Here is a 23,993-nt window from a genome sequence, read left to right as displayed (position 1 = left end):
AATTTTCTATTTTCTTGCTTTGGGGTTTGCTCACAAGCACAGTGAATTCATTGATTTACTGCTGTAAGACAAAAACAGGGCCACCAGTCATCACAAGGAAATTATCCAAAAAGGTCCATCACCCTGGAGTAGAGCATCACACATTTACTGCAAACAGAAACCTTGGATCACATTGATAAAATGAACAGTTTCACTCTTATTAGCTCAAACAGAGCTCAATGCCATCAAGCTGTGGCACGTAATGAGGTTCACTTCATTAACCACCGGCCATCACAGTGCATCCTTCCCCATCAGCCTTCCCTGATTAACCTTCCTACTCAAAACAGGCACACTTGTTGGAAATAAGCAGGCCCATTAAATCTCCCTCATTTGAATACATGTGTGATCTGGTGCCTTTTAGGATACTTGAAATGACTAACAGATGTGTTTCCTGGACAGCATGGTCCTCCTGCTGTCTACCACCTCTTGGTGTGTCCCTCCCACCCTTTATACCGTGTCTGACTATTACTAGAGAGAGAAGATTTTTCTCTGCATCTCCTCTAGTCTCTCAGCCGTCAAACATCATTTTTTCCAACTCTCTATTTCTTTTTCTCAAGACCCACACCTTTCTCTCCCCTGCACTACTTATTCAGAAAACAATGACCACTCATTGGCTGGCTGTGGCCCTATGACACACTCTGATTTCCTGCAATCCTCATTTACAGGATACTGATAGTACAAAGAGTCTCAGCACTGGGCCAGAACTGTGTTCTGCACAGCAAAAACAGGGCAAAGCATCAGTCCTGGGCCCCTGACAATGTGCCCAGAGGGACACACACGCAATAATGCAGTATCACACTGTGCTCGGTATTACCTTTAGGACTTGATAGCTTTACAAAGAGAGGAAGTTTTCATTGTTAGTAAACCAATTTAATTTATTTAGAAGCAGTCAATTATGTTTACTGGGCTATGAAAGAACAGGAAGCGTCTGGCATCCACAGAGATCCAGACTGATCTCTCTGTCTCTTCTTGACAAGCAGCCAGTTTTGAGACCTACCTCGCCAGGCATACTAACACCTCCTCTTGCTTTCTACCCTGAGCTTCTGGGGAGATAGAGCCTTGTCACAGCCCAAGGGAAAAGGGGAAATCTCAATCATGTGACCAGTATAAAACTGACCAAAGATGGAAGATAAAAGTTAGGAAAAATTGCATAGAGCAACCCAAACTGCTGTCCTTTCAGTGGTCCCATCATCATGCTCACAATACTTCTGAAGCAAAAGTGCCCAGACAAGAGCAGAATCACTGCACTGTAAATTTACACAAAGGCAGAGGAGATTAGAATCTGGCTATGCTCTGTAAAGCTATCATAACCACAGAAATGAGAAGTGTATTATTAACTATCCCTTTTTACTATGTAGAACTAGAACAAAGTTATTTGAAGCATAAAAATTCTGGCAAAGGGTTGCCATATTTAATAAATCACCGAATCAATTATTCACTGTGAAAATCAATTACTTACTTTAAATGAGAATCTTATGAATAACCTCATGCCCTTTCATGCCATCTAAGAAAGTTATAAGGGAATTAGTCGGCAAAAATTGCTGCACTTATCTTTTACGTGCATTAAAAAGACCACACAAATACAGGGAATTTCTGCCAACAGAACAGTCCAGAACCCTTTTAAGAGAGTCAGGGTACTGCTGTGGATTTACACTGCAGTCAAAAGCAGAGTATGACCCATTGGGGTACCACCTATGATCAGTTATCTGGGTGCAATTCAGAAGCAATCCCAGCGAGTCCATGCTATTTCACAAATGAGAAATCAGAATATGACCAGCCAACTCTATACAAACGCCTCAACGTGACCTACATTAAGTACATACTTAAAGGAACCGAAAATGTATCTTCACAGGTCAGGAAATACTGCCATGAATCTCCATGGAGACACTATTAAGTGAATATTGCATGGCCTTGCAGCAGCTCCCCCCGCTGCTGCTTTTAAAGGTTTGCTGATCTGTGACTGTTTTCAGCAAAAGCTGGAAGTTCCAGTGCAGTCTGCTTCCTCCCACCTACAAAAGTCCAGGAGCCCAACAGTGCAAAGTACTCACTGAGCTGTAGAGATATCCCTCAGCGTTCATGGCAACGTACAGACCTGCCTTCACCCCTTGGATTGCCACCACGCGAAGACCCACAGGAATTAGATTGAAAAGGGCTGTGGAAGGAAAAGAAAAACAAATGTTATGGACATGTCACCCTACATGGCCACTGCTGCTTTTGTCCCAGGGCTAGCCCACCCCACTCCTGCCTCTTCACAAAAGTGACTGCACTAGGATCAAGCATCCTGCTTCCAGCTACAGGGAAGGACTGCAGCCATGGAGCTGATGGTGAAAGGAAATTTTTAAAAGTACTGAGTTTGGCTGCCTCCCAAATGCCTTAACACACCCATCAGTCTGTCTGATCACTGCCTTTGCAATGCCAAGGGCTCATCCCTGCTCCCAAGCAAGAGCATTACGATGGTTTTTTGAGGGCCAGCTGAGCCAGGGCAACTGCACATAGACAGACTTTGCCTGTGGCAAATGCAACAGCACAACTCAGTTTAGCTCCCCCTGAAACACATTTAAGCCTAGTCACACTTTCCTGCATTTGCCATATGCTAGAAGAGTACGCAGACAGCAACTATGGCCAGAAGAATGCAAATTAACTTGACTGTGTGTTTGCCCATGTGATCCTGGGCTGTCAAGGGAATGAAGAAACTCAAGAAGAGATAGTGCTTCATTCTGGGACATCAGCACTGCTCCCCATTCAGGACCAGCAATGGAGAGGACAGAAGAGGACAAGATCTTCTATTATTCAGTTTTACTGCAGTCTTATTGATTAAAGCATTGCAGCCGCTTCCTCTCAGTTAATTACTTTATTGCTTGATTCCCACCCAGCAGACCCTGTATCTCATTGAAAGACTCTCCCCATGAGTATATACATTAATGTGCTGTCAGGCTTTTGCTACATTTCTAACAGCATGGGCTCAAAGAGGAGACTATTATCAGCACTGATAGACTGAGCACTGAAGCATTAGCATGGCTTTGTTTCTACTGAGCTTTATAGGACAAGAGTATTTAGATGTTGCAGGATCCCTTGTGCTTCAGCTTACAAAGAGCTAATTAGAACTCATCCCAGGAAGATGAAGATAGGGAAAGATGGGCACAGGGTCAGGCAGAAATATAAGCACACAGTGGAAATACTTCACTCAAGGTCCCTTCCTATACAACAGCCCTGAAACAAGAATATGCAATGCCACTTTGCTCAGGACATCTACCAGGTGTCTTGGCTGTACTGGTTTCAGGGTTGCCTCCAAAAGAGGATCAATAAATTCCAGTGCACATGAATGCAATTTTTTCTTCACTTAATTCCCAAGGAAGACTGATGACTCCCTTCAATGACCTGCCTAAAATGGAGACGCCTCAAGTCTAGTGAAAAACCCCTCATCTCAGTCTCTTCTTGTGCTTTTATGCACCATATTCCATAAAACATCAAAGCATGTGCTGAAGTCTTACCAAATCCAGTGCCTGTATGTGTGTTTTTGGGGGAGAATGTCAATAGATGTAAATGGAAAATGCAGTCCAGGCTGGGTATTGGTCTGTGAATAACTGGAGTCAAGGACAGTGCTACTTTGGTGATGTCCCTAGACAAGACAAACACATCCCAGAGTAACTACTCAGCATTAAAAGTGTTGCCTATCCCTTTCTCCCTACCATGAAGGTCTAAAACCTTGTGCAATTAACAAGTCTATAAGCAATTCCCCTTCCCTATTTCTTCCTCCTACTGAAAAATGGAGCATATTACTGCTAATAATGAAACAAAATGGGCATCATCATTCATTTCCTATAGCCAATTTGTCTTGCATAGGAAACTTGTGACAGACCATTCAAAGCATTCATTAGGCAGCAAGGTGATAACACCCAGAATTAGTGGTTGAGAAGTTCCACTTGGAAGCACCCACATGTTTCCAAATCTCTTTCCACCTCTACATGCAAAGGGAGCAAAGGAACAATCCTATTGTGCTGTGGTACAGTAGGAGGACCACTGCCAGTTCCCAAACTCCCTGGGACCCTGCTGCACCCACAACCATGGCACAGCATCTCCTCCTCTAATGCAGGGGAGCAAGTGGGCAGGCAAGCATAAGGACACAACACTGACAGAGGTAACTGGCAGCCAAAAGAAGTTTTAGGAAGCAATTATCTTCCTCTATTAAAAAAACCCCAGTAGTTTGGGTCAATCAAGATTCTCTAAATTCCCAGAGCAATGCCTGCACTCAAATCTAGAAATACCTTTGTAGAAGTTGATGCCTTTTACTAGCACGCTTCCAAATAAATATTTCATATTTTGAACAGATTTAAAAGCTTATAAACTTAAAAGTAAGAATGTAAAAATGGAGGGAAACCCCTCAATCAACCTCAAAATCAAGATGACTCATTTTTTGTCTTGAAAAAAAAATATCTGATTTATTTGAAACAGCAGATTTGAAAATGGGAAAGAGGACTAGCTATGGTAGAATAGAACTGCACACCAGGTGTGTTGATGTGAGAAACAGAAAATTTAAAAGATGCTTTTAAAATTGCAAATGGCACATGTTCTATGCCATCTGCAGCTTCATGGAAGGAACATGCTCTTTTTTACTTCATGGGCAAAAGGGGAAAAAACTTGAAGATGCTGAATATTTGTGCCCCTTTTCTTTCATTACATCTTACCATCTTCAACCAGTGGTATTTACACCTGACCCTACTACTTCTGGCACACTCCAGTCCTAAATGCATGAGCATATTGTCACTGGTATATTATGGTAATTTATCAGCTAAATTCTGAATGCATTATTCCCTATGGGTCTAAGTTATCTACAGAAATGGAAGAGTGAGGCAAGACCTACCATATACAAGGTGTGCTCCATATGCTGAACTTTAAACAGCAGCAAGTCAGAGGAGCTAAAGTAATTTAGAACAGGTGATTTGTTCTTGAGCAAGACATTTGTGCTGCAGGTGAATAATAAAGAACTGATGGAGGATGCAATGGGCCAGAGCAGCCTCAGTGCATGAGGTGGTAAGGATTAAGGTCCTGAGGGGAGGGAGGAAGGCTGCTGAGATGATCAAGAGGCTCTGGTGCAACACATAATGAAAGAAGAAACAGAGTGAACTGCATTTTCTTAACTCAAAGAAGGCAAAGATTCTTCTCAGAGGAACACAATGAAAGGACAAGAGGCACTAGACAAAAGCCTCAAATAGAAATGAGGTCTGGATATGAAGAAAATCCTCTACAAGGAAAATAGTGCAGCACCGGAATCTGAGAGGTTATGCGAGATTATGGAATAGCTCATTCCTAGAAATGTTTGGAAGAACTCAACAAGGCTCTGTACAGCTGAAGATAACCTAAGTGGGATGCTGGAATAAAAGCCTCTTTAACCTTTTGGTGTTTCTGGCTGGAAAGCCCCCAAAAATATCCTAGATATGCTGGGCTGTTTCCACCTAGTCAGTCCAGTTCACCTGTCCTTTCTGTACCATCCATTTGTCAAAACTTCTCAGATGTTCAGCAGGATTGTGTGGGCAGACAGGGAAGTCTACTTGCTCTTATGAAGGGGCATTACCCAGTGACAATGCAAGCACTGACAGCAGCAGTCAGCCCTGAAAGGCCATTTGAGATCACTGGAGCTGGAAGGAAAAGATGCTGCCCCAAAATGGGGCTCATACATCACAGGAGGAGCACAAACAGGGGCCACACACCATGAAAATGCACTCCAGTGGGAAGAGAACTCTTCACATATGCCAGTGGCAGTAGCCAGGGAATGTGCCCCCTTGCTTACACTGAGATGGCACGTCTCTAACAGCATGGCAGAAGGAACAGATGTCCCAAGTGCTGGCTCCTGGGAAGCTGGCTGGATGCCCATTCAAATGCCATTAGAATTTGGCTCCTGGTTTTTTTTTTTCTTTAAGTGAGAGGAGGTGGAAAATAAATGCCATTAGCTTCAAGAACATACATAAAATGGGCAACAGATAATTAATTTTAAAATTGCTTAAATATTAGCAGTTCCTCTAGCATAAATAACTGGGTTTTTATTAGAACTTTTAATTCCATCAGATATATCTGAGGGACATGGCATGTCTCATTTTAAACATTAATTTTGTCAGAGTAAACCAACCTAATGTATTCCAAGAAAATTATGCATCCTTTCACAATGCTAATTTGAATAATCAGTGTGGGGATACAGAACACAAAGCAATGTATGGAACACAGTGTTCACCAGCTGCTTAACTGTGCTAAGATGACTTCTGTGTGGAGAATAGATGGTCATCTAGGGCAGGAAGGATCCTCTTGTGGCCCTCTAGAGTGCCCTTCCCTGCTGTGGATGCAAGTTAACCAACTGCTCTTCAGGGATGGGAAAATATTATTTATCTAGTTTAGTCTTGGATGAGTTTTACTCTTGCACACACTTCTGACTGGCTGGTCAGGAATCTTCTGCAGAACCACTTCAAAACAGAAAACTGCAGTGAAGCAAGTCTGTAAGCTGTTCACTTCGACAAGTAACTTTTGACATTCTTCTGGTCAAAATTTGAGATTTTTTTTTTTTGAGGAAGAGAAAAGAAAAAAGGAAATCTGCTTTATTTTGGCACTTCCAAAGTGCAAAATGTGATTTTGTTTCAAAGCTGTAACTGGAAGCTTTGTATATTCTAAGATGTTCATTCACACTGAAGATTTATTGATGAGACCATGTGGTAAAAAGCTATGTAAAATTGAATAAAGCACAGTCCTTATTTCATTTTCAGAAGCCAAATATTATCAGGTTGGATTCTTTCCCTCTTTTGAGATCCCTTGAGATCAGAAGATGGGGAATTCTTTGGCTTCAGTCTTCTCTCAAAAACTTGCCTAAACTTTCCAGCACAGTCCCTGACTTGGAGCCAGTGGCTTGGCACACTTCAGTGAGATGCCTCCTGTCCCACCAAGCTGCTGAGGCAGGGCTGCCATCTCACCAGATAAATTTACACTCTAGAACTGTACTCAGCCCATCTATTTCCAGTTAAGAACACTGGGTGGAAACAGCTCTCAAGTACTCAGCACCTGGCCAAACTCCTCTCTGACATTTCTGGGGGATATATAAATCACAGCTCTATGGGCAATGGGGGCCCAACCTCAGCCACGGGAACTCAGGAGGTTCCCCTGCATCCACTGAGAGTGCAGCAGCTCCCTCATCTCCCCTGTCACTCTGAAATATTGCAGAACTGCTCTTACATTTCTCTGCTGTTTACCTTAATTTATCCCTGCTCCCATTTAAGCCCATTACTTTGCTGTTCAGTCCTCCATGATAGATGAGGGCAATGAATCTCTGTCATCTCTAACATATCTTCCCATATTTTTGACAAATAGGCCTCCAATGGGATTTTCTGCAGTTTAAGAACACCCCAGGTCTTCTTCCTTTAAGAAAAAGCAGCAAATACAGCCCACTGAACTCACCCCATGTGTTGGTGTCTGTCTGAGATTATCTCAAGGCCAGACTCTTTTGAAGGAGACCTCCTGAGTCTCTGAGCATAGAAGTGTGTGTGTGTGTGTCTAAGTTCAGATTCTCCTGCTCAACACATAAATCAGAAATTGCCTTACTGCAATTTTCAGTATATAATTTGTTCAATATGAGGGTATGAAAAAGGACTAAAACCTGACATTTGCATTTGATACAGGCCATGTTTCTGGTGGATGCAGCCTCTTGGGTCATTCCACAAGGGCTGTGCCAGCCACCTGCAATTTCAGTCACCATCTTCCCACAGCTCATCTCTCCTGTATGGGCCCCCAGCCCTGAGCTGCCTGCAGCAGGGCAGCCCCAGAACACAGCATGCTCCTGCTACAGCACCCTGCAGCTTCCTGGGGATGGGGTACACACCAGGGATGTGGGGCTGCAGCCACCCTGCACCTCTGTCCAAGTGCACCTTCACATGACAGGGTCAATACTGCACTCCTACAGATACCCCTCACCTGCAGCCCAGGCCCTGCCTTCCTGGAGGAATCTTCAATCCTGCCATCTTCAGTCCAGCCAGGAGCTTCTTTGAATTAGACCAAAATTTGTCTGCAAATCAAGCAGGCTCCTCCTTTCACAAAGTACATGAAGTTTGCTTCCACCAACCCTACCACACAGATTAACATTTATTCACGTCTAATAATGACTGGGAAGCCAAATTCCAAGCTGGCCAGGTTAAATACCCCTTTAGCAGTGGTACAGGGAGATCCAATCCAACATAGATAAGAAAAAGCAAGAATCCTACCCTGTTGATGCAATTTGTGGCAGCAAGGATCTGAGCTTAACTGCCCACTCAGGAACAGCACTCTGATGCCTATGAAATGCAGAGATGCTGCAGAAAATATTCTACACCCTTTTAAACCTCTTGAAGAGCTTTGGCATTGACAAACCTTCCTCTTCAAAAGGAAAATTGACTCCTGCTTTGCATGCATTTAAACCAGAATGGCTCCTGCACATGGCCATGGCTTTTAAACTGTATGGCTCTGCTGCCCTTTGTCGTCCAGCACAAACCCAATGCTTTTGAACAGGGCTTTGGAAGATGACCTCCTTTGACAAGGTCATTTGATACCCTCAGCCCTTACACCAGCCTCAAAGCACGGGACTTCAGTGAACAGCTGCTTTTCTCCAGCCTAGAAATTCCTGATGCTCACTGAAATTTTGAGGCTAAAATAGTGAAAACGATTTTCTCCTCTTCTCCTTGGAGAGAGAATTCCCCGTATCCTTTACCCACGTGGCATGTGTATAAATATAATCTCCTTTCTCTTCTGGCAGCAATTCAAATCATGGGTTTTATTCTCCACCCCACCCAGATGGCAGTTACAGAATCGGGGCAGGAGGGAAGAAGATCGGAGAGGAAACATATGAAATTATACTGGCAAGATTTAAAGGGGACGGATAGAGAGAAAAAAATATGCAGAAAACAGCTGTCTTCCTCCTAATTTGATCCTTTCAAAAATGAAGTTGCACAAGTGAGACCCACTAGGTGATGCATTTGATTGTAATTGGGTTGCAAAACAGGCTAATTTTTCTTACTGTAGTCACTGTTTTCGTCCTTGGTCCCATCAATTGTACCATCTGGGTGCATCTGCAGGAAGTATTCCTGCTGGCTGAATAACCTTGTCACAATTCCTTTCAGCTGGGGTTCTGCAAAATAAAAATAATAATTATTACCAGATATACTGAGTAGCACAAGACCCAATTTGCTTGTCCCCCATTAAGCCCTGAGTAAATGTAGAAGTGCTTGGCAGGTAAGACTGCTTTCAGTGATTCCTTTCAAGCATGGCTGTAAAATATTCACATATAATACACAGACAGGCAAATACAATTGAGATCAGATGAGCAGGTAAAATGAAATGCATACTTGGTGCAGTAGAAACAGATTATGGAACATCAATTCTCTGAAAGTTACCTACCAAATGGAAGTATTTAGACAGTTGATGCATTTAGAATATGCCACTTGTTCAGAAGAGTATTTGCTAGCACTGTTGCAAAGAACGTGCCCATTGTTTCTTATCCTCCTTCTGAAGCCAACCACCTTGCTTTTTGTATGCTTGAGGCATTATCATGCAGTGCCAGTTTTATGCCAATGAAAAGCTACTAAAATCTCTGGCATTACAGTGGTGTAAATCCAGAGCAACTGAGTGCTGAATCAGGGCTACATGTGAGTGCAACTGCATGGGATTTGGGGAGAAAAATTTGGAAAGGGACAGACACAAGATATTTCCAAAACTGACCTCTGAAGCAGTTATGGGCACCACAGACCACCTCTGTTTTAAAATCCTGCATGTTTTCCCCCTCCTAAAACATGTGCCACACACACTGGCAGATTAGAATCTTTGTCTCCAACAGGGACCTTTCCCAGCCCCTATGTATCACAAGCCAGTCATGCCCTGGCTGGCTCTTCCCTATTGCCTCTACATTTTATACCTTCCTGCTGAAGGCTAAAAGGAAAACATGAACAAAAGCAAAATCAGCTTGGACTCCACATGACAGAAGTGTGCAGCTTTACCAGCTGTCTCCTTGTCACCCTACCAATCAAACACAAACTAAGTGGTCAAAACCAAATTCAATTGCAATCATGCAAGTTTAAAAATTTCTCACAGCCATTGCTGCTGGAACACAAGTGAGCTGACTGCCTGTGAGCAGACACACTTGCTGCATGGAGGAGATCCTCATCGTGTGACAGGACTTTGTGGTTTTATGTGACCACCCTCCAAAAGTAAATAAATAAGACCCAGTTATTGCTGGCTCAATGGACAGGAAAGAATCCAGCGTAGCATACCAAAATCTCATCAGGCTCCTGCCTTTCATGCCTCTGGTGAGGCAGTTTAATAAGCCATGGTTGTTACATAACCGTGGTCACGTTGTGTGTTGATGTTCCCATCCAGAGCCCCGCTCCCGCTGCATCCCTGCACGACTCCCCTTTGGGGAACCCTCACCCTGCTCTCCTGCACTGACAGCAGCAGGCATCTCAGATGAAGACAGGCTGCAGGTGCAAGGGATTTCAGTTTCAGCAATCCCTACCCTAGCCAGGGGAGAGTCAGGTACTTTCTCACAGCTACAAAAGCCACTGAATAAATCAGATCATAAGGTTTCTGTGCTGCCTTCAAAAGGAAGTGATTTCAGTGCAGTGAGTGCTGTAGACTGCAGTCAGGCAACTCTCAATGCTGGGACAGTAAATAAGTACAATTGTACCGGTCATCTACTAAGAGCTAGTATTGGTCAAGCCAGCATATGTCAAAATGACACCTAGCAAAACACTTAGCTCATTCTTCTTATCTAAATGAAGTACCTATTTTGGTGATGTAGAAGCTTGATTTAACTTGCTCTTTGTTAGAAAAGCAGATCAAAGCTAGAGGAAATGAAAAGCTGCATTCTCAGGCACAGATGCCTACATCATCCTCCTCAAGTCTGTCCCCTTCCTCCCTTTTATCTAATACCACAATAGTAAAAGCACTAATAGGCACTCTTTGATATGAGACACCTACATTTGAGTCCCTGAATGAATCTTAGCCTTAATTTTACTCACTGGTTAAATTTTAATGTTGAAGTACTTTGCATGAAATGGAAGAGCTCCCAGAAGGAGAGACTTAGAAGATGCTCCTGCAGTCTGAGGTTTTCTGTGTGCTGGAGAAGTGGGGAGGTCTTGTGTTAAAGCTCTCTGAAGAGGAGAGGGGCGAGAAAACAACCCTGACCTTATCTCTTCTCTTTGGAAGATGACTTAGCTACAGGATAGAATCAGAACAGCACCTTTTCCTCCTTCTTAGGGATGCAAACTATATTTCAACCATGCAAATAATTTTGGAACAGGAAAATCTCTCCCACTTCTACTAAATAGCCTACCATGTAAAACACTGACCAAATCTGCTTGTTATTAATAACTTATGACATTTTCAGAGTTTATCGGAATAGCACCCAAGATCCCCTGATGCTTCCTTGCATCCTTTCTATAGATGCAAACAGTAGCACCAGAAGGCTGTAACACCATAGCAAATACAGGGTAAACCCTTTCAGGTTCCTTTCTCTTGCTGACCTGACAGACACCTGGTCAGCTTTAACAACTGCCCTCTTCATAATGCTAGCTGTTTCTGAGTCACTGCCTACCTAGGGACAAGTTGGAGGGGAAATCTTGTGTTACATGACCTGGTTTTGCTGAACTTTGAGGCTCACACCCAAACTCAAAAGTAAAACTCAAAGGGAGTGAAGCAGGGAGTTCTCAGCCATACAAAAAACCACATTCCTCTTGGCCCTAACACAGTCTGAAAGCAGCAGAGCTCCTGTCTCTCCTCACTGCACAGATCCTCTTTTGCAGGAACATCCCTGCCCACACTCATTTAGGATACCCTCTAGCAAAAAAATGCCTTTTCCAGACACCCAGGTATCAGAGAGCCTTTTGGAGACACACAGGTCTCTCCTTCCCTCATTTTTTCATTTCCTTGGGTCTCTTTCTACAGCAGAGAAGCTGCACTTTCAGGTACCTTTAGCAACCTGAACTAAACCCAGAAGCAGCCAGGGAGGTGCACAGCCAGCACCGAGTTCTCTCCTCAAGCACAAGGAGGGCTGAGCAATGGGGTGATTTGTCTCACGCAGTACAGCCATCTCTCCACCTGAACTGATCTCTCTTTGCATCCCCAAACCCCCACAGGCTGGCCAGGCCAGGTGCAAAGGGTCCCAAAACCACCAGTATCTCTCCAGTGCCTGCAAAGGAAGCAGCTCAAACACAAACAGGTGCACAGGTGACAACAGCTGCTGGAGTAGCTGCTTCCCACCAGGGAACCTCTTGTCTTATGTCTGGGCATAAAGTGAGGTACTGGGATTTGCCATTCATATAGTAAGCAGTGCTGGAGGCCTACAGACAAAATTTTAGGCGAAGACAACTTTTAACAAGGAGCAAGGATTTACTCATCTTCCCCTCTCAGTGTGGAACTATTACTGGAAGAGAAAATTGTATCATCACAGGGAATTTTGCTGCTAGCCCAGAGGTAAAATGCTGCATGTGACTTTTAAGAGACCTACTTTTGTCATATCATATATTTTAACATCACTTCTTTCCATCTACAGAGCAATTCTATCAGTCTTCCAGCACTGCTAACCCTTATGCTGCAACATTTGTTCTGAAAACCTCAGTTTATAGAAAAAAACCAGTATGTCTCCTTGTCAATTAAGGATGCTGAGACACCCTGGTAAGTCAGAACAGAAAGACAATGAAATAGACAGAACTTTTCAGGTTTGCAATAAAGAGAACGACCCTTTCCAGCAGATATTATTGACAATGCTTATTGGAGTACCAGGGGGGAAAAATACAATAAAACCCCACAACCTCTGTACTTTTGTCTGTATTTCCTTCAATGGTACTGCTCCAGGCTATATTCAATAAAGAAAGAATCAAACGGTAAAATATAGGGAAAAAATGCAGCACAGATAAACAAAAACTCTGCTATGAGCATTTTTTTTCTATAATACTTAGAATTTATCACAAAACAAACCTACTGTCTAGCCTTGGCCTTGTAAAGCAAATGGGACTCAAATCCTCTTGCTTTTAAAGGTGCAATACTGCATAACACACTTGGGATAAACCTATTCCTCCCCCTCAGGCTCCTCCATGTGCACTTCCCTTCTGCTACAGAAGCAGCTTTCCCTGCAGAAATGGAACTGAACTAACATGGACAAGACTTCAGCACCAACTTAGTGTCTCCCTAAACACAAAGTCAAGGACTTCAGAATGGATTTAAGGAAGATGTTCTTGCCCCTGCCTTAATCCTAAACTACTGACTGAACAGAAGAGATTTCCATGCAGCTTCTACTCCCAGTGCAAGACCCATGCTAGCAGGTTTCCCATGCAATATGCAAAGGGATATTTTTATCCCCACTTTATAAGCAATACTACTATACTTCAGGATGTTTACTTTAAAGATCTTGCTCTAGCTGCTCAGATACAGCTGTTGAGGGCTGAGGAGTACCGGAGAGAGCTTGGTGGACTCTCTTTATGGAGATGCAGTAAACTCAGTTCCTTCCAATGTAGCAATTCTGGAGGATGCAAGGGAAGATCATGCTCAGGAAGCACCACAATGGGGACATCAGAGTGCAGAACAGAACAATAACACAGAGCAAGAGCTAAGCTGTAACTCTCCTAGTGTGTAGCATCTGTCAGACTGGGCACTTTACCTTCAGTGAAGACACAGTTGTCACCTAGTGCCCCTTCTTAGAGCAGTCATCTGCTGACAACTCACTGAACATCCCCTGAAGGGCATCTTGCTTGGTTACCCTTTCCACAGGCCAAACTCACCACTTCTGTCTGCCCTGCTTTTAACTTTCTGAGCCCTCTGGCACAGCTGAGGCCAACTAAATCATGATCTGACTGCTAATCTTCCTGTCTCTACTTAAATGGTAATGTGATGCTGCCATTATTCACTTCTGCTGTCCTGCTGCTGAGCCTTAAAGTCATCTCAGTTCACCATGAGCTGCTGTGCTTCCTGCCTTATTATGCAGCTCCACAGTGATCTTCATCCTCCTGGGGCTTGCCAAGGACATGATAGTTGCAGGGTGCTCACATGCACTTTGTTTGATCTCCAGGGGCATGCTCACTGAAGGCCAGAGGATCATGGCTAAATCAGCTACTCTGCAGAGTCATGTCCCTCACCCTCAGGCTGCAGGCATTGCTGAAGATATCTGCTGTGTGCTATGGGGAAAAGAGCAAGAGCACTGACAGAAATATTACTATTTAATGACCTTTTCATTTCGCTCTCCTATTTAAGGTAAATAAGGAACTCACCCCTTAAATGGAAAATGGAGAACACAGAAGTATAATAACTTCCCTAATGCAGAGGAGCTATGAGGTTATGCATCAATGCAGCATTTAGCAAAGCCCCACTGAAGGCACCAACTCCTGCTTATTTCCATCAGCAAAGCAGCAGCACTCAAGCCCTGGGGGAGGACCCCTACTCTCTTATCATCACTGTAGGGTAGCTCAATTTGCTCCAAACCCTGGTCTGAAGCAGCAAAGAACAGGGCACAACACCGACTTCCAGCTGCAACTTCACTATGGAAGGCAGTCTGGTATGGTCTCATTTCTTTCAACTCACAGAATGCCCCTTCTTACAGCAACACAATGACCTGAGGCTGCAGCAAGCCAGTCCCCACTTTGCCTTGGGCTGGGAATTATAAAAGAACTCAACCACACTCACAGAAGTCACCTCAATCTGAATTCTCCAAGTCAATGGCACAGAACTCAGAGGAGCCACTTTTCAATGAACTCTTAAAAAAGATGAAGGGCTTAGTGACCTTTGAGGGATTTGAGCCACTGGCTCCAAGGATTCTTGCAATGCACAGCAATGCTCTTGGTTGGCAGGCAAGCCTCCACTTGAGGTTACTGGTGCAGAACTGCTTCTAAATCTACTTCAGAAGTTACGGTGCTGGGTGCCAGTGGTACTCAGTGTGGGTTATGGCATAAACTCTGAGGCTCATGGGGTTACTGCTCTCTGCACAGCGAGCTGTCAAACAACAGATGACTCTGCAAGCTCAGATGGGAAGCAGCGATTTTCTATCCAGCAACCTGCAATAAGGTACAAGGAAGGCACCTACTGCAGAATTTCCACAGGAGACTTGCCCATTTGTTTGCTCTCTTTCACTGCAGCTCAGTGCCTCTGTCTGGTCTGAGCACAGCAAGGCTGTGAGAGATGCCAGCAGCAGGCTCCCAGAACAGTCCCTCTGGCACCTCCTAAGGACATCGGTGTGGTGAGGGAGAAAGCAGCTCCAGCTCTCCTCTGAACCACCTCGGCATGCTGCTGACTCCCTTCTGTGCCTGTGCAACAGTTTTGCTGAGGATGTGACTGCAAACACGGGAAATGTAATACATCTCAGGAGCATATTTCACCTAAATGTTCTTCAAACATTTGTTTATTGCAATTAAACATTTTAGCCTAGAATTTACACATTCCATTATTCTTATTTTCCCCCATTCAGGCTGCAACTGTCATAATGGGAGGCTGATTTATGACTCACCTAACCAGCACCCAAATCCTTAGCACACCAAGCCCAGCATGCAAGTCAGAGCATAAACTGCTCCTAATTTACTTAGATTAACTCCGCATTTTAAGTGCCACTGCAGAAACCGCAGTTCCCCTCCCCTAAAAAGGATGGGTTCCAGAATACTCGATAAGCCAAATTTTGTAGACAGAGAAGGGCACCAAATTCCCTTCTTCAAAAGTACAGTATTAATACAGGCTTGTAATAAATCGGCACGAGAATCAGCGAGCTCCATGCAGATTACTATGGTGACAGGCAGCAGCACAGAACTTGGGGATGAAAAGCTGAGGGAGATAAATGTTGGGGTTGTTTTCCCAGCCAGGAACTGCCAAATTCTCCAGGGTGTTTGGAGTTAAGATGAAGTAATCTGACTGTCTCAAATTAAATGCATCACTATCGACATAAATTTAATGGCTCAACACACTACAATGATTCACTGAATCCACCCAAACTGGGAAGCTCAGGAGTAACACCACTTGCAGCTATGAAAGGAGCTACTGCCCTTGAAGACCCAGAGTGTTTCCTCTGGCCAAACACCCTGACTAACTCTGCCATGCAGTGACTGTGTCTGTAAGCGCTCAGCAGATGCTGCACAGGGCTGGCTGTGGCTGCACCTGCAGTCAGTCACGCTTGGAGCATCGTGAGCCACACCAGGATCCTGGAGGACACTCCAACTGTGTCATGAAGGTGTGGAGGTGGGAAATCCTGCTGCAAAGTGCTGAGCATTTTCAGCTCCCTCAGGAGTCACTCAGTGCACAGAAGTGCACAGGCAGAGGCAAGACATTTATTTCCCAGTGTCACAGTATTTTCCAGCTTCTGTCACTAAACTCAGCACAATTGTTTGGAGCTGAAGGACGGCTATTCCTTGAGGAAGCCTACAAACAGGTGGCCAGGATGGCCTGGGCAATGCTGCCTGTAGCATCCTGAGTAACAGGCAGGGAGAGGGCAAAAGAACTGCAGAGCCAAGGGAAGTGAGCGACACAGGGGAGCATTTGTGTTTATCTGGATGTCTCCTCAGGCTGCCTGCACACAGGTCCAGTCACGGTGGGTAATAACAGCTGCCCAAACATTAGGGAGCTCTGTAGCAAAGCCAGGCATCCAGCCCCACCTTGCAAAGCTGCCATGAACCCCTCTAGTTTAGGTGCAGCCATTTGGCTTAACACATCACTGAGCCTATGAGTAGAATGGAGAGATGGAAACAGACTTACTGACATCAAGATTTGCTCAGATCTATGGTTTTGGGGGCCTCAAAACAGTCAATCCCAGCTCCTTTCCCTCTGTTCTGTATGGCAGAACAAAGGCCATACCCAGCTTCAGTTTAACATGATTACAGGGATAGTGTCACCCTCCAATTACAAAGCATTCATCTGGAGAAGAAGATGGCTCTGGGACAACAGGGCTGCATGGTTCACTCGTGTATTTACTCATCTCAAGTGTGAATCCCCACCCAGGGCTAATAACTACAGAGAAACAACTGGTGTTTCCAGGATGCACTACATGTAATAATGGGCTGTGCTGGCAGGGGTGGCCTCTCTGTTTGAAGGACATGCTTCCAAAAATGACATTTCCCTAACTCAGAGGGATGATGGGCTCAAGCTGATGACAGCACCATCAGTGCAATTGCCTCCTGTCACCATCACTGAGTCACTAGAGCAGAATGGCACCTTGTAGGCAAAAAGAGCATCCACAGAAGTGATTTCCTTCCCTGAGCTGGAGCCTGCCAGGAGGAATACTAATTATCTCTCCAGCATGGAGCACAGCTGCCTGCCTGCACCCCTCCACGATGCCTGCTTTGCTCTAACCAAGATGAGTCCCTCCAGGGAAGTCTTATTTCTCACTTGTAGAGTAGGTGGAAATGATGTGATTGCACATCCACGGCATTTATGCAGGCCCTCCCATATCCAGGAATCAGCTTTACAGGGATGTTAATACAAGTCTGATGTAAGGGGCAGAGAAATTAGTCATATAAAGCATTGAAAACTAGGGGTGCCACATGGAATCACTGCTACATCTCTGTGGATGGTCTTAGGACAGCCTATGGATGTTAGAAAGTAAAGAAGTCACCCTGCATCTCACCCACTCTTCAAGAACTGGATTCCATGTGACAGCCACCTAAGGTCAACAGCTCAAGGATAATGAGGTATGAAGTTGTGGATGAGTTTTTGCAGAAGGCAAACACCAAACTAATGTACATGACACATGAGCTATCCACTCTGCACAAACACCAAGGACAAAACAGCCATCACAGCACTGCAGGGCCAAAGAAGAACCAGAAGATCACTGCAGGTGAAACAGTGGGACAAAAAGTGGATGAGACCTGATGGCCCACCTGCCACCAGGTATCCTGGCACAGAATTGCTGACTACTTCTGTGTAAAACTGTCTAGCTGAATATTTTGCTGAAAAGTTCAGAGTAAGAGCAGATAAAGCTATATACAAACTCCATCTCACTAACAGAAAAAAAGAGAGGTCTGAAAAGAGTACAAGTTTCCATTTTTTTCTTTGGACATCATATTTTCTTTGGAAATGTAATGAAAAAAATGTTAACAAAGCCAGAGATTAAATCCAAAGTTTCATTTTAAGTACAATGAAATACTGCATTGAGTCTGAATACTCTTCTCCCCAGAAACTTCTTTTCTTTGACCAGAGAACTAAGAAAACCCAATTCTTCATACAGTTCACTGCCACGTTTGTCTTTGCCTCCCCCAGGACATGGTTTATGTTGCTTTGTTGATCCAGTGTGTTTTAGCAGCAGACAAAATTTCAAAACATTTCCCTTTCAAGAGCAATTTTCTACACCTGTATTGACTCCAGCTCTGATGATAAAACCAAAGCCAGGCAGGAACAAAAGGCATACAGAAGAGATGTAATGCTGTTCCAGAATTTATGCAGGATAAGCTTTTTCAGGTAAAGGAATTAAAAAAAAATAGAAATTTAATGCAAAATAAGTTGTAGCTACAGCTCCTAAGCTGTCATTTTCCAGTACAGTTAATGCCTTGGCTACTGAAGGTTAAAGCCTGCTCATAAGTATGGATAGCAGAGCATACAAAATGTATTATTTATTTTGAGGAACACCCTGCAATTATTCCTGACATATTGTGTAATTAGCCAAAATTACAGCATATTCACCTAGAGTGAAACAGAGGAGAGCATAAATATTATGTGTGAGCCCACAGCCACTGAGCACATTTCATCTGGGTGCAGGTGTGTCTCAGGAACCCACCAAGTGTGGCACTCCCTGGCCCCCTGGGCTGTGCCAGCTCCTGAGTCAACACCCACAAAGGGGAAACATGGGGAGTAAAATCCTGATTTTCCCCATGCCAGCAATGGGAGCTCAAGAGCTGCGTGAGGATTTAACAAATGGGAACACCCACACTGCAGAGCTTTCAGGATGACTGAGCCCAAAGCTCATACCAGAGAAGAAGGGGTATATTCCCACATATGTTATGCTAAAAGAGGTGGAAAGGAGAGCTCAGAGGATGTCTGCAGAAGCTGCTTGCTTTGCTGCCTCGAGCTGACAGGAGGAGAAACTGAAAAGCAGCAATGTCATCTTTGCCATGCTTGCAGCACCTCTTGGCCTGCAGCTTCCCAGAGAGAAGGTTTCAGACAGAGCTACGTGTCAGACCCATCCTAAGGACTTGTTTGATGGCTCAGAAACCCTGGGGAATGTTGTGGCAGTGCTCTGCCATGTGAACAGTTAGGAAGATTTTATTTTGTTCTCTTGACTCCAAAATGCAATATAAAACTTCGTTTATCAGATTTCTTCCTGGTTTCCTACAGAGATGTGGTTTGGATATTAGGACATTCTGCCCAGAATTTTCTCTCTGGGAGGATGCAAAAAACAAGTTTAAGAACATCCTTCTAAGGAATGCACATCTGGAATCAGCATAGGACTGCACATCTAGACTAATCAACAGTGAGGGTCCCTTTCAGCCCTGCTGCTGGGTGACCATGACTTGGTGGCATTAGCACATTCTGTACTCCAAGTTTTTGAGAGACTCCACAATAGAGTCCCCATCTCTGCTCACCTTGAAGTGCCCCATGCAAGGCACCTCATCACTAACAGTGCTCATGTGAGCAGGGCAGACACCATCCTGCCACAGTGCTGGGATTTATGCTATTCTCAGATGCTAAATCTCTCCACTTCCCCATCAATCCAGCAGGACTGAAATACTGCAGAAACACCGAGAAGTCTCTCACACAAACAAAATATACCATGGAAACAACCACATCAAACTTCCACTCTGCTCTGAATGCCTAGAATAGTAAATTCATTAAAATAGAAAAAGGACAGAACATACTACCAACAAGCACTGAGGAGAAACTAATCACTTCAGATACTATCAGTCTCAGGGAAGGTACCTGGTCCTACCAGCACCAGCTCACACAAGTGCCCTATGTTGTCATCTTATTGCAGGGGCTCCATACTGTTGTCTCCTTATCACAAAGGTTTCCTGCTTCCTTGGTGTTTCTCATGGGCAGCTCCCAAGAGCACTGACTGTTTCTTCTTCACAAAGCAGCCAACTGACTCCAGTTGCCCTACTCAATGAGCCACCCTACTCTTTTATAGCATCTTCTTCACATTGGTCACAGCTGTGGCCTGTTAAAGTCAGGTCTGTTCCTAATCTTTGATAATTGGCCCAGCTGCAACTCCTTAGGGGTAAGATTACTTTCTACACTATCTTTATTTTTTCATATTCTATCCCCCTACAGCCCTGCATAATCACTGGATAACAACTCAGGGAAAAATTTGGGTCCCAGTGTCATTCTGCAAGCTTTAAATAGTGCCAAGTGATAACATCTTCTTTTGCTACAGTATTCCTCAAGCAATCTTACAGCATTTTCCAATGGGATGAGCACGTGAAACTCCTTTATTTAACAGGTAATGAGCCTGTGATGTGGAAGAAATTAAAGCTTGAATCAGTCGAGTTGTATTACAAGAATATTTTTTGCTCACTGCACTAGTGCAGCTTAAGCATTTCTGTAGCAGTCTGGAAGCATTTTTGACTCAAAACAGTGCTGTTACTAAATTTCAACAAATCTTATACAACACCCAAATGCATAATGAAAATGTGCTGCTTATGCCATTCTGAAATATTATACTTCAAAGAGTAAGATCATGCTAAAAATGGCCAAAATTCCACCATATGACTTGAAGTTCTTTCCTTTTGCTTTGTGAAAATATACCTTTTTTTAATCTGCATAATGATTTTAATTTTCCATTAGAGCCAAAGGTTTCCTTCAAACTAATGAAAATGCTCCAGGTGTGAGAAAGTGATCATCCACTTAGTTCCAACTAAACTCTGTTTCAAATAATGATGATGTTTTATTGCTCATCTCTCAGCACAAACACCTGATTTCGGGTATCAAGCAGCTCTCAGGACTCCAGTGAGACAGGCAGGTTCACCTGCCACCCAACTGCCATCTCAGAAGAGAGGAGAAATCAGTAAGCTCCCTCCCCAGGGATGCGTGTGCTGAGGATGACACAGTGCAGATGGAGTGAAAACAGAAAATCTGCCTCTCCAACAGGTTTCTGAACAAAGCTCCTGCTCCCCCAGCTGCCCAAGAGTACTCAGAAAGTTCTAAAACTTCACTTGGTGCTTGCTAAACATTTGAGAGCTGCTATGGGGCCGTGGCTCTAAAATCTTGGAATTTATTTAATAGAAAGTAGAGTAGAAGAAGATACAGGAAGAAAAATAGAAGAAGAAATGTTTATGGAAGCAAAGAGGGTAGGAGTGGCACAGAATGAAATTAAATGAAAGCCAAAAGAAACGTTTAGAAATATTTCAGTACTGATGCTGTGTGCCTGCCAGCAGGCAGAGCCCATACTGATGAGCACCACACCTGACTGTAAAGGCCAGTAGAAAATTACTGGTTACACCCCACGCTCTGCCAGCCCTTTTAGCCCCAGTAACAGACACTCCCTGCCAGAGTGTGATGCTGATCACCACAGAATGAGCGCAGGGAGGGCTGCAGATCGATACCAGAGGCAGCCAGTGACTCACCCCAGCTCCAGTTACAGGAGCTGTGCCAGAAAACCACCAGCTACGGAGCAGGTGGATGGTCCAGGCCCCTCACCTGCCAGCATCTGATCCCTGCATCTCCTGCAGCCCAGTGGTTCCCAAGACCCCAGGGAACCCTTCAACACCCAACCCTAAGCTGGGTGCTGGAAGCCAAAACCAGCTGTCTTTTTGCTAATTTCTACTGCTTCTCAATGTTCTGGAAAATGTGGACTGACTTTTTGCAGCCTGGCCTCATTTGCAGCAGACCCATCCACTTGATCTTTTGCAAACAGTTTTGCTTTGGGGGATGAATGAAATGTATTTATTTGGCAGCTGAGGAAACATGGGTGGCAACTGCTAAGCAAAGAAACTATCTGTGCAGCCAACAAGGGAGGAGACAGCCAACGATGCTATTCTAGATAAATATCAATTAAGTGAGCATGTTCTATTAACCCCAAGACCTCTCTTTTCTTCCTTCATTCCAATCCAAAATGCTTAAGTATCTCAAGAAAGGAACATTTGAGGGGGATTTTATCTTTATCATAACTGCAATCAGGTTTCAGCCAGGGAAGAGGCACAAGTAACAGAATTACATTGCCTCTCTGTGGTTATTTTGCCAGTTCACAGCATGTAGCTGTCCACTGGAGGTAACATATGCCCTTAACAGAGCAGGCTGCTGGAGGGAAGGTGAGACAGGAGTGCACAGAGCACTCCACAGACGCTGCTGTGGGATGTGAGAGAATGTGGGATGTGAGAGGATGTGGGATGCTCTCCACCACTGCAGTGGCTGTACCTAGCCCTGGATCTTCACCCTCACGTACAGCCCCCTCCATGAGAGGCAACCAGCCATTTTCTGACATCTATCCCTGAAGCTGCACACTCCAAACAAGAACTATTGTGCTGAAGAGGTCCCAGGAAGAAAGACAAGGAACACAGGCAGGTGACCGCATACCTGCTCCTCTCCTTTTACCACAGCTGCCCACCTTCTGGCCAGTGAAGTGCCAGAGGTCCACAGCTGAGGGTTCCTCTTCAGGAACACAGCAGGGCCAGCCAAGCACCGTTGGAAATCGAGTTTGTTTTTGTGCTTGGTAACACTGCAGGAGGAGGGGGCACCAATACAAGTCAGACGGGATTGCACAAAATTCCACCTCCCACACAAAACTTCAGGTACAACAGGTGCACATGCTGCCAAGACAGGAGAGGCGCTGCTACTGCTACCTCCCCCTTGCTGTTGAACACAGGAGCTCAACAGTCTTCCAAACTTAGAGCTCTAGAGTTGCAGAACCCCAGGCAGCATCTCCTCAGTGGGCACCCCACCACAGAGGAACAGTCACCACCTCATGACAATCCCAAAGCCACAGAGCAGACGCAGCGACACAGCTGCACAGACCCCTTCTGTGATGCTGCTGCTTCCAGCATTAACCTTCATCTCCCGGTGCAGCCCACTCCACAGGGAAAGGGCAGAGAGCAGAAATGCCCAGAGGTGCTGCATGGAGCCTCATCACACCAGCAACCAGCCACAGCTCCTCCCAGAAGACTGGAAAGGCTCAGGACTCAGGTCACCACCCTGCCTCCAGGTCTGTGGCCTTGTCTCCCTGTCACCTTTAGCCAGGGCATTCTGGAATGAACACAGGACAGAAGAGGTGTTTGACAAGTGCCAGCTTGCATCCAGGTGCATTTTCTCAGCAGCCACATAAGCTCCATCAGAGTGTCAGAAAGCCTCATTTCAGTGCTAGAACGAGCACAGTTACTTGTCTGAGCTGCAGCGTGGGGGCTGGAAAAGCCAAAGTGAGTGGTCTGCCTGAACAGTGAATCCCACAGTCGTGTTCCACAGCTCTCAAGAAAGATGCCTTCTGCTTTACCATTTTAGAAATGTGTTGTAGCTGCTATTTTCAGAGGTACTGTTAAGAAGCTGTAGCCTTACAGCCCTGTGACCATGCTGCACAAACTCAGTCCCTGCATTGACTCCCTCAAAGCACAAAACCCCAGTTCCTGCAAGCTGGATGAGAGGCACCCATGAGTGCATCCATGGTTCTCCTGCAGCTTCTAAGAGAGATGCAAAGTAAAACCAGCCTCTGGAAAGACCGAGTTATTTCAGGATTCTGCTACATGTCAGAAGAGGGCAAAGATAAAATAGGTGTAGTAGCTTCATGCTCAGAAAGGATAATACATTAACATGAAAAATCTTGTGTTAGCTGGGGAATAGAGATGAACCACATATTAAACAGGAGAACAGAGTAGACTGCAGCAAGTACAGTCCAGGTACGGAGAAGATGACTTCAGTGCAGGTCACTTCTCAAAACATTTCCAAGATCAAGACACAACAATAATGCAGTCATGGCAATGACACTATGACAAAACATACGAAAATGTATCTGTATTCAATGATTAGTCTTTATTTAAAAGTTAGTTCTTTGGAGCTGCTTTCTCTAACCTGTT

At 44.6% G+C, this 23,993-nt stretch overlaps 1 protein-coding gene across 3 annotated transcripts in view; it reads right to left on the bottom strand.

Annotated features, from left to right (window-relative positions):
* The window catches only part of FGF12 (fibroblast growth factor 12), a 219,112-nt gene that overhangs the window by 67,220 nt on the left and 127,899 nt on the right, over positions 1 to 23,993 (bottom strand). For all 3 annotated transcript variants that reach the window (XM_054639616.2, XM_077183991.1, XM_054639615.2), the window contains 2 exons: positions 9,062 to 9,172; positions 2,088 to 2,191 (listed from right to left, as the gene is read on the bottom strand). In XM_054639616.2, coding sequence (XP_054495591.1) covers positions 2,088 to 2,191; positions 9,062 to 9,172 — 215 coding nt within the window. The remainder of the gene's footprint in view (positions 1 to 2,087; positions 2,192 to 9,061; positions 9,173 to 23,993) is intronic.

The sequence above is a fragment of the Agelaius phoeniceus genome, chromosome 10 (assembly GCF_051311805.1).
Source record: "Agelaius phoeniceus isolate bAgePho1 chromosome 10, bAgePho1.hap1, whole genome shotgun sequence".
Lineage (NCBI taxonomy): Eukaryota > Metazoa > Chordata > Aves > Passeriformes > Icteridae > Agelaius > Agelaius phoeniceus.
Note: the sequence above shows the minus strand (reverse complement) of the source record. Positions and strands in the feature narration are given on the sequence as shown.